The 12,500-nt window shown below is 46.7% G+C and overlaps 1 protein-coding gene across 2 annotated transcripts in view; it reads right to left on the minus strand.

Annotated features, from left to right (window-relative positions):
* Nucleotides 1-12,500, minus strand: part of LOC110506994 (F-actin-uncapping protein LRRC16A) — a 220,702-nt gene that overhangs the window by 99,614 nt on the left and 108,588 nt on the right. For both annotated transcript variants that reach the window (XM_090186089.1, XM_090186092.1), the window contains exons 12-13: nucleotides 8,603-8,689; nucleotides 719-822 (exon numbers count right to left, since the gene is read on the minus strand). In XM_090186089.1, coding sequence (XP_090042215.1) covers nucleotides 719-822; nucleotides 8,603-8,689 — 191 coding nt within the window. The remainder of the gene's footprint in view (nucleotides 1-718; nucleotides 823-8,602; nucleotides 8,690-12,500) is intronic.

Below are 12,500 nucleotides of genomic sequence, written 5' to 3' on the forward strand. Positions count from 1 at the left end.
ATGCTTCCTGCCAACGTATAGTGATTTCTCTGAAGGCCATTGTATCTCTTGTCAGGGGTTGTCATGGGTGACCCTTCAAGATTGTGATCAACAGCTATACTGAGAGCACTGAGGTCATCAGATGTGTGTGTGTGTGTGTGTGTGTGTGTGTGTGTGTGTGTGTGTGTGTATGGGCATGCGTTCCCATGGGAACCCCTAAACAAAGCTACATCAGGCCTGACATTCTCAGAAAGTGAAGGCTTCTAATCCATCACCCTTTAAGCCAATCAGAAGGACTTGTCCTCTGACATCAACCTTCCCATCAGTCTCTAGTAGCTCACAGTGTGTCAAGATCTACAAGGTGATCCTACAGAGTCAGATGACTGATTTAAACCCAGCTGAGTACAGCCTCGCAACAGAGACACAGGCATCAACACTGAGCTGGGTAGAGAGACTAGCGAACACAATCGATGTGGTATGATTGATGCTAGATGTCAGTGTGATTTGGACTGCGGTTGTGTGCGTCTCCCTGGCTCAGAGGAGGGGGAGACGCCGCAATAGGACTCGGTGTGTGAAGACTAGACAACCTGGTTCCGCTGGATCTCTCCCGTCTTCAGTTAAGTCTTGTTTCAATATCTGTGCAAATGAACAAAACGTCCCTTTCTCCTCTCAACTCTACCCATTATGACTCTGTTATTAAGGAAGTGACCAAGACAGATGTGACCATGTCGCCACCTACCGGGATGTCGTCTGCCCGCAGTAAGTTCCCTGAGAGGTCCAGGTGACTGAGCGTGCTGGGGATGGACTGGTTGGCACTCAGTGACTGGGCAAGGCTGTTCACCCCTGGGACAACACACAGAGGGGTAGAGGATGGTTAGAGACAGAGAGGTAATGTACAGTAATACAGGCCTGTTCCCCCCTGGAACAACACACAGAGGGGTAGAGGATGGTTGGAGACAGAGAGGTAATGTACAGGTAACAGGTAATACCTGTTATTATTACAGGCCTGTTCCCCCCTGGAAAAATACACAGAGGGGTAGAGGATGGTTAGAGACAGAGAGATAATGTACAGTAATACAGGCCTGGGTACAGAGAACAGGTTAGAGGATGGTTAGAGACAGAGAGATGATGTACAGTAATACAGGCCTGGGTACAGAGAACAAGGTAGAGGATGGTTAGAGACAGAGAGATAATGTACAGTAATACAGGCCTGTTCCCCCCTGGGAACAGAGAACAGGCTAGAGGATGGTTAGAGACAGAGAGATAATGTACAGTAATACAGGCCTGGGTACAGAGAACAGGTTAGAGGATGGTTAGAGACAGAGAGATAATGTACAGTAATACAGGCCTGTTCCCCCCTGGAACAACACACAGAGGGGTAGAGGATGGTTAGAGACAGAGAGATAATGTACAGTAATACAGGCCTGTTCACCCCTGGGTACAGAGAAGGCCATTGAGTACCAGGTAACACTACCAGGTAACACAACCAGGTATCACCACCAGGTATCACCACCAGGTAACACCACCAGGTATCACCACCAGGTAACACAACCAGGTATCATCACCACCAGGTATCACCACCACCAGGTATCACCACCACCAGGTAACACCACCAGGTAACACCACCAGGTAACACCACCAGGTATCACCACCAGGTAACACAACAGGTAACACCACCAGGTATCACCACCAGGTAACACTACCAGGTAGCACTATCAGGTATCACCACCAGGTATCACCACCAGGTATCACCACCAGGTATCACCACCAGGTAACACTACCAGGTAACACCACCAGGTATCACCACCAGGTATCACCAGGTATCACCACCAGGTAACACAGTGAAGACAATAGGAAGGTCAGCACATGGCCTGATTCTCAACCAGTCATATCTCACAGTGAAGAGCCACATATACTGTAGGACATGAGCATTGCCAGGGTTATTAGTGGCACAATGTCACATCAAACACAGATCTACCTGGCTATAGTGGGTTAGACAGCCTGTCAACAATTTACCTGGCTATAGAGGGTTAGACAGCCTGTCAACAATCTACCTGGCTATAGAGGGTCAGACAGCCTGTCAACAATCTACCTGGCTATAGAGGGTCAGACAGCCTGTCAACAATCTACCTGGCTATAGTGGGTTAGACAGCCTGTCAACAATCTACCTGGCTATAGAGTTAGACAGCCTGTCAACAATCTACCTGCCTATAGTGGGTTAGACAGACAGTGATGGATCTCTCTGGCTATAGTGGGTTAGACAGACAGTGAGGGATCTCTCTGGCTATAGAGGGTTAGACAGACAGTGAGGGATCTCTCTTGCCCAGAATCAAACTCCCATAAGTCAGTGTGAACTCTGAGGAACTGGCCTCTCTCCTGGGAGAACCAATCAATAGACAGATAAATGCCAGGCCTTAGGGGGCATTCTGAAGCATGCCGAAAGTGGATCTATGGAACTCAATTCATTACAGGCCATGACAGAGAAAGAGAGAGAGAGAGAGACAGAGAGAGAGAGAGAGAGAGAGAGAGACAGAGAGAGAGAGAGAGACAGAGAGAGAGAGAGAGAGAGAGAGAGAGAGAGAGAGAGAGCAGTAACAGTGCTGTTCCATTAGACTACCTCCCTCTGCAGTAACAGTGCTGTTCCAAGAGACTCCCTCCCTCTGCAGTAACAGTGCTGTTCCATTAGTCTCCCTCCCTCTGCAGTAACAGTGCTGTTCCTGTAGGCTCCCTCCCTCTGCAGTAACAGTGCTGTTCCTTTAGGCTCCCTCCCTCTGCAGTAACAGTGCTGTTCCAGGAGACTCCCTCCCTCTGCAGTAACAGTGCTGTTCCATTAGACTCCCTCCCTCTGCAGTAACAGTGCTGTTCCATTAGACTCCCTCCCTCTGCAGTAACAGTGCTGTTCCATTAGGCTCCCTCCCTCTGCAGTAACAGTGCTGTTCCATTAGACTCCCTCCCTCTGCAGTAACAGTGCTGTTCCATTAGACTCCCTCCCTCTGCAGTAACAGTGCTGTTCCATTAGACTCCCTCCCTCTGCAGTAACAGTGCTGTTCCATTAGGCTCCCTCCCTCTGCAGTAACAGTGCTGTTCCATTAGACTCCCTCCCTCTGCAGTAACAGTGCTGTTCCATTAGACTCCCTCCCTCTGCAGTAACAGTGCTGTTCCATTAGGCTCCCTCCCTCTGCAGTAACAGTGCTGTTCCATTAGACTCCCTCCCTCTGCAGTAACAGTGCTGTTCCTTTAGGCTCCCTCCCTCTGCAGTAACAGTGCTGTTCCATTAGACTCCCTCCCTCTGCAGTAACAGTGCTGTTCCATTAGACTCCCTCCCTCTGCAGTAACAGTGCTGTTCCATTAGACTCCCTCCCTCTGCAGTAACAGTGCTGTTCCATTAGACTCCCTCCCTCTGCAGTAACAGTGCTGTTCCTTTAGGCTCCCTCCCTCTGCAGTAACAGTGCTGTTCCATTAGGCTCCCTCCCTCTGCAGTAACAGTGCTGTTCCATTAGACTCCCTCCCTCTGCAGTAACAGTGCTGTTCCATTAGACTCCCTCCCTCTGCAGTAACAGTGCTGTTCCAAGAGACTCCCTCCCTCTGCAGTAACAGTGCTGTTCCTGTAGGCTCCCTCCCTCTGCAGTAACAGTGCTGTTCCATTAGACTCCCTCCCTCTGCAGTAACAGTGCTGTTCCTGTAGGCTCCCTCCCTCTGCAGTAACAGTGCTGTTCCATTAGGCTCCCTCCCTCTGCAGTAACAGTGCTGTTCCAAGAGACTCCCTCCCTCTGCAGTAACAGTGCTGTTCCATTAGGCTCCCTCCCTCTGCAGTAACAGTGCTGTTCCATTAGACTCCCTCCCTCTGCAGTAACAGTGCTGTTCCTATAGACTCCCTCCCTCTGCAGTAACAGTGCTGTTCCATTAGACTCCCTCCCTCTGCAGTAACAGTGCTGTTCCATTAGGCTCCCTCCCTCTGCAGTAACAGTGCTGTTCCAGGAGACTCCCTCCCTCTGCAGTAACAGTGCTGTTCCATTAGACTCCCTCCCTCTGCAGTAACAGTGCTGTTCCATTAGACTCCCTCCCTCTGCAGTAACAGTGCTGTTCCATTAGGCTCCCTCCCTCTGCAGTAACAGTGCTGTTCCATTAGACTCCCTCCCTCTGCAGTAACAGTGCTGTTCCATTAGACTCCCTCCCTCTGCAGTAACAGTGCTGTTCCATTAGACTCCCTCCCTCTGCAGTAACAGTGCTGTTCCATTAGACTCCCTCCCTCTGCAGTAACAGTGCTGTTCCATTAGACTCCCTCCCTCTGCAGTAACAGTGCTGTTCCTTTAGGCTCCCTCCCTCTGCAGTAACAGTGCTGTTCCATTAGACTCCCTCCCTCTGCAGTAACAGTGCTGTTCCATTAGACTCCCTCCCTCTGCAGTAACAGTGCTGTTCCATTAGGCTCCCTCCCTCTGCAGTAACAGTGCTGTTCCTATAGGCTCCCTCCCTCTGCAGTAACAGTGCTGTTCCATTAGACTCCCTCCCTCTGCAGTAACAGTGCTGTTCCATTAGGCTCCCTCCCTCTGCAGTAACAGTGCTGTTCCAAGAGACTCCCTCCCTCTGCAGTAACAGTGCTGTTCCATTAGGCTCCCTCCCTCTGCAGTAACAGTGCTGTTCCATTAGGCTCCCTCCCTCTGCAGTAACAGTGCTGTTCCTTTAGGCTCCCTCCCTCTGCAGTAACAGTGCTGTTCCATTAGGCTCCCTCCCTCTGCAGTAACAGTGCTGTTCCTGTAGGCTCCCTCCCTCTGCAGTAACAGTGCTGTTCCATTAGACTCCCTCCCTCTGCAGTAACAGTGCTGTTCCATTAGACTACCTCCCTCTGCAGTAACAGTGCTGTTCCATTAGGCTCCCTCCCTCTGCAGTAACAGTGCTGTTCCATTAGACTCCCTCCCTCTGCAGTAACAGTGCTGTTCCAAGAGACTCCCTCCCTCTGCAGTAACAGTGCTGTTCCTGTAGGCTCCCTCCCTCTGCAGTAACAGTGCTGTTCCATTAGACTCCCTCCCTCTGCAGTAACAGTGCTGTTCCTGTAGGCTCCCTCCCTCTGCAGTAACAGTGCTGTTCCATTAGGCTCCCTCCCTCTGCAGTAACAGTGCTGTTCCAAGAGACTCCCTCCCTCTGCAGTAACAGTGCTGTTCCAAGAGACTCCCTCCCTCTGCAGTAACAGTGCTGTTCCAAGAGACTCCCTCCCTCTGCAGTAACAGTGCTGTTCCATTAGGCTCCCTCCCTCTGCAGTAACAGTGCTGTTCCATTAGACTCCCTCCCTCTGCAGTAACAGTGCTGTTCCAGGAGACTCCCTCCCTCTGCAGTAACAGTGCTGTTCCTATAGGCTCCCTCCCTCTGCAGTAACAGTGCTGTTCCATTAGACTCCCTCCCTCTGCAGTAACAGTGCTGTTCCAAGAGACTCCCTCCCTCTGCAGTAACAGTGCTGTTCCTTTAGGCTCCCTCCCTCTGCAGTAACAGTGCTGTTCCATTAGACTCCCTCCCTCTGCAGTAACAGTGCTGTTCCAAGAGGCTCCCTCCCTCTGCAGTAACAGTGCTTTTCCATTAGACTCCCTCCCTCTGCAGTAACAGTGCTGTTCCATTAGACTCCCTCCCTCTGCAGTAACAGTGCTGTTCCTATAGGCTCCCTCCCTCTGCAGTAACAGTGCTGTTCCATTAGACTCCCTCCCTCTGCAGTAACAGTGCTTTTCCATTAGACTCCCTCCCTCTGCAGTAACAGTGCTGTTCCATTAGACTCCCTCCCTCTGCAGTAACAGTGCTGTTCCTATAGGCTCCCTCCCTCTGCAGTAACAGTGTCATTAATTAGGGCTATATTACTAACAACATGCTGGTTGGTGTGAACAGTTTAATCAGAGGTGTGAACAGAGGAACACTGAGTAATTGCTCTCCTATGATGATGCTCCACTAAGCAATAAGGCACGAGGGGGTGTGTCCTATATACCACGGCTAAGGGCTGTTCTTAAAGCACGACGCAACACGGAGTGCCTGGATACAGTCCTTATCCGTGGTATATTGACCATACACCACAAACCCCTGAGGTGCCTTATTGCTGTCATAAACTGGTTACCAACGTAGTTAGAGCAGTAAAAATAACTGTTTTATCTTACCAGTGGTATACGGTCTGTTATAAACTGGGTGGTTCGAGCCCTGAATGCTGATTGGCTGACAGCCGTAGTGTATCAGACCGTATACCACAGGTACGACAAAACAGTTATTTTTACTGCTCTAACTATGTTGGTAACCAGTTTATAACAGCAATAAGGCACCTCAGGGGTTTATGATATATGGTCAATATACCACGGCTAAGGGCTGTGCCTATGAAAAGCCCTTAGCTGTGGTATATTGGCCATATATTGCTTAAATATACCATGGCTTTCAGCCAATCAACATTGCCTTATCGCTTAAATATATCATGGCTTTCAGCCAATCAACATTGCCTTATCGCTTAAATATATCATGGCTTTCAGCCAATCAACATTGCCTTATTGCTTAAATATACCATGGCTTTCAGCCAATCAGCATACAGGGCTCGAACCACCCAGTTTATAATGTGCTTTAACCTTTGGTGAATACTATGAACCTAACAACAATATAGACAACAATGTAAACAACAATATAAACAACAATATAGACAACAATATAAACAACAATATAGACAACAATATAAACAATATAGACAACAATGTAAACAACAATATAAACAACAATTTAGACAACAATATAAACAATATAGTCAACAATGTAAACAACAATATAAACAACAATATAGACAACAATATAAACAATATAGACAACAATATAAACAATATAGTCAACAATATAAACAACAATATCAACAACAATATAAGTCATGCAAACCTGATTGTTCTCATATATCTCTCATACATCAAAAAGGGAAATGATTCCACAGCAAGCAGCCCTGTGGATGTTAAACAGAGAGCAGCCCTGTGGATGTTAAACAGAGAGCAGCCCTGTGGATGTTAAACAGAGAGCAGCCCTGTGGATGTTAAACATTAGAGAACTGTCTGTGGATGTTAAACAGAGAACAGCCCTGTGGATGTTAAACAGAGAGCAGCCCTGTGGATGTTAAACATTAGAGAACTGTCTGTGGATGTTAAACATCAGAGAACAGCCCTGTGGATGTTAAACATCAGAGAGCAGCCCTGTGGATGTTAAACAGAGAGCAGCCCTGTGGATGTTAAACATCAGAGAGCAGCCCTGTGGATGTTAAACAGAGAGCAGCCCTGTGGATGTTAAACAGAGAGCAGCCCTGTGGATGTTAAACATCAGAGAGCAGCCCTGTGGATGTTAAACAGAGAGCAGCCCTGTGGATGTTAAACAGAGAGCAGCCCTGTGGATGTTAAACAGAGAGCAGCCCTGTGGATGTTAAACAGAGAGCAGCCCTGTGGATGTTAAACAGAGAGCAGCCCTGTGGATGTTAAACAGAGAACAGCCCTGTGGATGTTAAACAGAGAGCAGCCCTGTGGATGTTAAACATTAGAGAACTGTCTGTGGATGTTAAACATCAGAGAACAGCCCTGTGGATGTTAAACATTAGAGAACTGTCTGTGGATGTTAAACAGAGAGCAGCCCTGTGGATGTTAAACATTAGAGAACTGTCTGTGGATGTTAAACAACAGAGAGCAGCCCTGTGGATGTTAAACAGAGAGCAGCCCTGTGGATGTTAAACAGAGAGCAGCCCTGTGGATGTTAAACAGAGAGCAGCCCTGTGGGTGTTAAACAGAGAGCAGCCCTGTGGATGTTAAACAGAGAGCAGCCCTGTGGATGTTAAACAGAGAACAGCCCTGTGGATGTTAAACAGAGAACAGCCCTGTGGATGTTAAACAGAGAGCAGCCCTGTGGATGTTAAACATTAGAGAACTGTCTGTGGATGTTAAACATCAGAGAACAGCCCTGTGGATGTTAAACATCAGAGAGCAGCCCTGTGGATGTTAAACATCAGAGAGCAGCCCTGTGGATGTTAAACATCAGAGAGCAGCCCTGTGGATGTTAAACATCAGAGAGCAGCCCTGTGGATGTTAAACATCAGAGAGCAGCCCTGTGGATGTTAAACATTAGAGAGCAGCCCTGTGGATGTTAAACATCAGAGAGCAGCCCTGTGGATGTTAAACATCAGAGAGCTGTCTGTGGATGTTAAACATCAGAGAACTGTCTGTGGATGTTAAACATTAGAGAACTGTCTGTTGATGAACTGTCTGTGGATGTTAAACATTAGAGAACTGTCTGTGGATGTTAAACATTAGAGAACTGTCTGTGGATGTTAAACATCAGAGAGCAGCCCTGTGGATGTTAAACATCAGAGAACTGTCTGTGGATGTTAAACATCAGAGAGCAGCCCTGTGGATGTTAAACATCAGAGAACTGTCTGTGGATGTTAAACATCAGAGAACTGTCTGTGGATGTTAAACAGGGAACTGTCTGTGGATGTTAAACATCAGAGAGCAGCCCTGTGGATGTTAAACATCAGAGAACTGTCTGTGGATGTTAAACATTAGAGAGCTGTCTGTGGTTCATGGTAAGGAAGTTGAATACAAGTTTTCCATGCAAGTGTCAGAATGTGAGAAACTCCAGTCATTACCTTTGGGTGACAATGAGGTTTTGGAAAAGTTTAAATGCTTGAGTCCCTTCGGGAGTTTGGCGAATTGTGCTCCCAGGGAGGTGATTCCTGGAGAAAACAGCAGAGTGGAAAACAACACTTAGTCATTTGGCAATACAAGTACCACGATATCAGACAGACTGGGGATTTCAATTCACTGCCTTCCTTTTCCCTGACTTGCCGAGGGGAGCTACGCGGGAAGGAAAACTACAGCTCTGTTCACACAGACACTCAGTGTTCATTCTAATGCAGGCCGCTTAGCGTTTGGGTAAAGACAGATTCTACAACTCAACTGTCTCTTGACGATACATGTTACATGAGGACAAATTTTGCTAGTAAATCTGAGAGACGCAGGATATTTTAGCGTCTCTTTAATTGACGTGAGTTGGAAAGACACCACCCGTCTAGAGGTGATGAAATGTTTATTAACCTGCTCTCATAGTTCAGAGGGAAAGACACCACCCGTCTAGAGGTGATGAAATGTTTACCCTGCTCTCATAGTTCAGAGGGAAAGACACCACCCGTCTAGAGGTGATGAAATGTTTATTAACCTGCTCTCATAGTTCAGAGGGAAAGACACCACCCGTCTAGAGGTGATGAAATGTTTACCCTGCTCTCATAGTTCAGAGGGAAAGACACCACCTGTCTAGAGGTGATGAAATGTTTACCCTGCTCTCATAGTTCAGAGGGAAAGACACCACCCGTCTAGAGGTGATGCAATGTTTACCCTGCTCTCATAGTTCAGAGGGAAAGACACCACCCGTCTAGAGGTGATGAAATGTTTAACCTGCTCTCATAGTTCAGAGGGAAAGACACCACCCGTCTAGAGGTGATGAAATGTTTACCCTGCTCTCATAGTTCAGAGGGAAAGACACCACCCGTCTAGAGGTGATGAAATGTCTAATCTGCTCTCATAGCTCAGAGGGAAAGACACCACCCGTCTAGAGGTGATGAAATGTTTACCCTGCTCTCATAGTTCAGAGGGAAAGACACCACCCGTCTAGAGGTGATGAAATGTTTACCCTGCTCTCATAGTTCAGAGGGAAAGACACCACCCGTCTAGAGGTGATGAAATGTTTACCCTGCTCTCATAGTTCAGAGGGAAAGACACCACCCGTCTAGAGGTGATGAAATGTTTACCCTGCTCTCATAGTTCAGAGGGAAAGACACCACCCGTCTAGAGGTGATGAAATGTTTACCCTGCTCTCATAGTTCAGAGGGAAAGACACCACCCGTCTAGAGGTGATGAAATGTTTATTAACCTGCTCTCATAGTTCAGAGGGAAAGACACCACCCGTCTAGAGGTGATGAAATGTTTATTAACCTGCTCTCATAGTTCAGAGGGAAAGACACCACCCGTCTAGAGGTGATGAAATGTTTACCCTGCTCTCATAGTTCAGAGGGAAAGACACCACCCGTCTAGGGGTGATGAAATGTTTACCCTGCTCTCATAGTTCAGAGGGAAAGACACCACCCGTCTAGAGGTGATGAAATGTTTATTAACCTGCTCTCATAGTTCAGAGGGAAAGACACCACCCGTCTAGAGGTGATGAAATGTTTACCCTGCTCTCATAGTTCAGAGGGAAAGACACCACCCGTCTAGAGGTGATGAAATGTTTATTAACCTGCTCTCATAGTTCAGAGGGAAAGACACCACCCGTCTAGAGGTGATGAAATGTTTATTACCGTGCTCTCATAGTTCAGAGGGAAAGACACCACCCGTCTAGAGGTGATGAAATGTTTACCCTGCTCTCATAGTTCAGAGGGAAAGACACCACCCGTCTAGAGGTGATGCAATGTTTATTAACCTGCTCTCATAGTTCAGAGGGAAAGACACCACCCGTCTAGAGGTGATGAAATGTTTACCCTGCTCTCATAGTTCAGAGGGAAAGACACCACCCGTCTAGAGGTGATGAAATGTTTACCCTGCTCTCATAGTTCAGAGGGAAAGACACCACCCGTCTAGAGGTGATGAAATGTTTACCCTGCTCTCATAGTTCAGAGGGAAAGACTCCACCCGTCTAGAGGTGATGAAATGTTTACCCTGCTCTCATAGTTCAGAGGGAAAGACACCACCCGTCTAGAGGTGATGAAATGTTTATTAACCTGCTCTCATAGTTCAGAGGGAAAGACACCACCCGTCTAGAGGTGATGAAATGTTTACCCTGCTCTCATAGTTCAGAGGGAAAGACACCACCCGTCTAGAGGTGATGAAATGTTTACCCTGCTCTCATAGTTCAGAGGGAAACATTCCAAGTGTTCTATTCTATTCCAGAACATTCTGTTAACTCTTCTTCTCTATACTTGGACAACACAACAACACAGAGAGTCACAGACACAATCATCAACGACAGGGAAATGCTTTCAAATTCATTAGATATTCTCAATGGAATGAGACAGCTAGATGACAAAACACTCACTGAATCACCAGATTCAAATTCACAATAATCTGAAAGAGTTTAAGAGTTTAATATTTGATCAAGGGCAAAGGGATTCCAATTTAAATAGATTTATAAGGGTTATACTAGTGATCAGAAGCAGCTCTCTGCTGAGTGATAGATTTAGAGGGGTTATTCTAGTAGTCAGAAGCAGCTCTCTGCTGAGTGATAGATTTAGAGAGGTTATTCTAGTAGTCAGAAGCAGCTCTCTGCTGAGTGATAGATTTAGAGGGGTTATTCTAGTAGTCAGAAGCAGCTCTCTGCTGAGTGATAGATTTAGAGGGTTATTCTAGTAGTCAGAAGCAGCTCTCTGCTGAGTGATAGATTTAGAGGGTTATTCTAGTAGTCAGAAGCAGCTCTCTGCTGAGTGATAGATTTAGAGGGTTATTCTAGTACTCAGAAGCAGCTCTCTCTGCTGAGTGATAGATTTAGAGGGGTTATTCTAGTAGTCAGAAGCAGCTCTCTCTGCTGAGTGATAGATTTAGAGTGTTATTCTAGTAGTCAGAAGCAGCTCTCTCTGCTGAGTGATAGATTTAGAGGGGTTATTCTAGTAGTCAGAAGCAGCTCTCTCTGCTGAGTGATAGATTTAGAGGGTTATTCTAGTACTCAGAAGCAGCTCTCTCTGCTGAGTGATAGATTTAGAGGGGTTATTCTAGTAGTCAGAAGCAGCTCTCTCTGCTGAGTGATAGATTTAGAGGGTTATTCTAGTACTCAGAAGCAGCTCTCTGCTGAGTGATAGATTTAGAGGGGTTATTCTAGTAGTCAGAAGCAGCTCTCTGCTGAGTGATAGATTTAGAGGGGTTATTCTAGTAGTCAGAAGCAGCTCTCTGCTGAGTGATAGATTTAGAGGGTTATTCTAGTAGTCAGAAGCAGCTCTCTGCTGAGTTATAGATTTAGAGGGGTTATTCTAGTAGTCAGAAGCAGCTCTCTCTGCTGAGTGATAGATTTAGAGGGTTATTCTAGTAGTCAGAAGCAGCTCTCTCTGCTGAGTGATAGATTTAGAGGGTTATTCTAGTAGTCAGAAGCAGCTCTCTGCTGAGTGATAGATTTAGAGGGTTATTCTAGTAGTCAGAAGCAGCTCTCTGCTGAGTGATAGATTTAGAAGGTTATTCTAGTAGTCAGAAGCAGCTCTCTGCTGAGTGATAGATTTAGAGGGTTATTCTAGTACTCAAAAGCAGCTCTCTGCTGAGTGATAGATTTAGAGGGGTTATTCTAGTAGTCAGAAGCAGCTCTCTCTGCTGAGTGATAGATTTAGAGGGGTTATTCTTGTAGTCAGAAGCAGCTCTCTCTGCTGAGTGATAGATTTAGAGGGGTTATTCTAGTAGTCAGAAGCAGCTCTCTCTGCTGAGTGATAGATTTAGAGTGTTATTCTAGTACTCAGAAGCAGCTCTCTCTGCTGAGTGATAGATTTAGAGGGGTTATTCTAGTAGTCAGAAGCAGCT

This window comes from Oncorhynchus mykiss, chromosome 2 (genome assembly GCF_057628025.1).
Source record: "Oncorhynchus mykiss isolate SJ-2025 chromosome 2, ASM5762802v1, whole genome shotgun sequence".
NCBI lineage: Eukaryota > Metazoa > Chordata > Actinopteri > Salmoniformes > Salmonidae > Oncorhynchus > Oncorhynchus mykiss.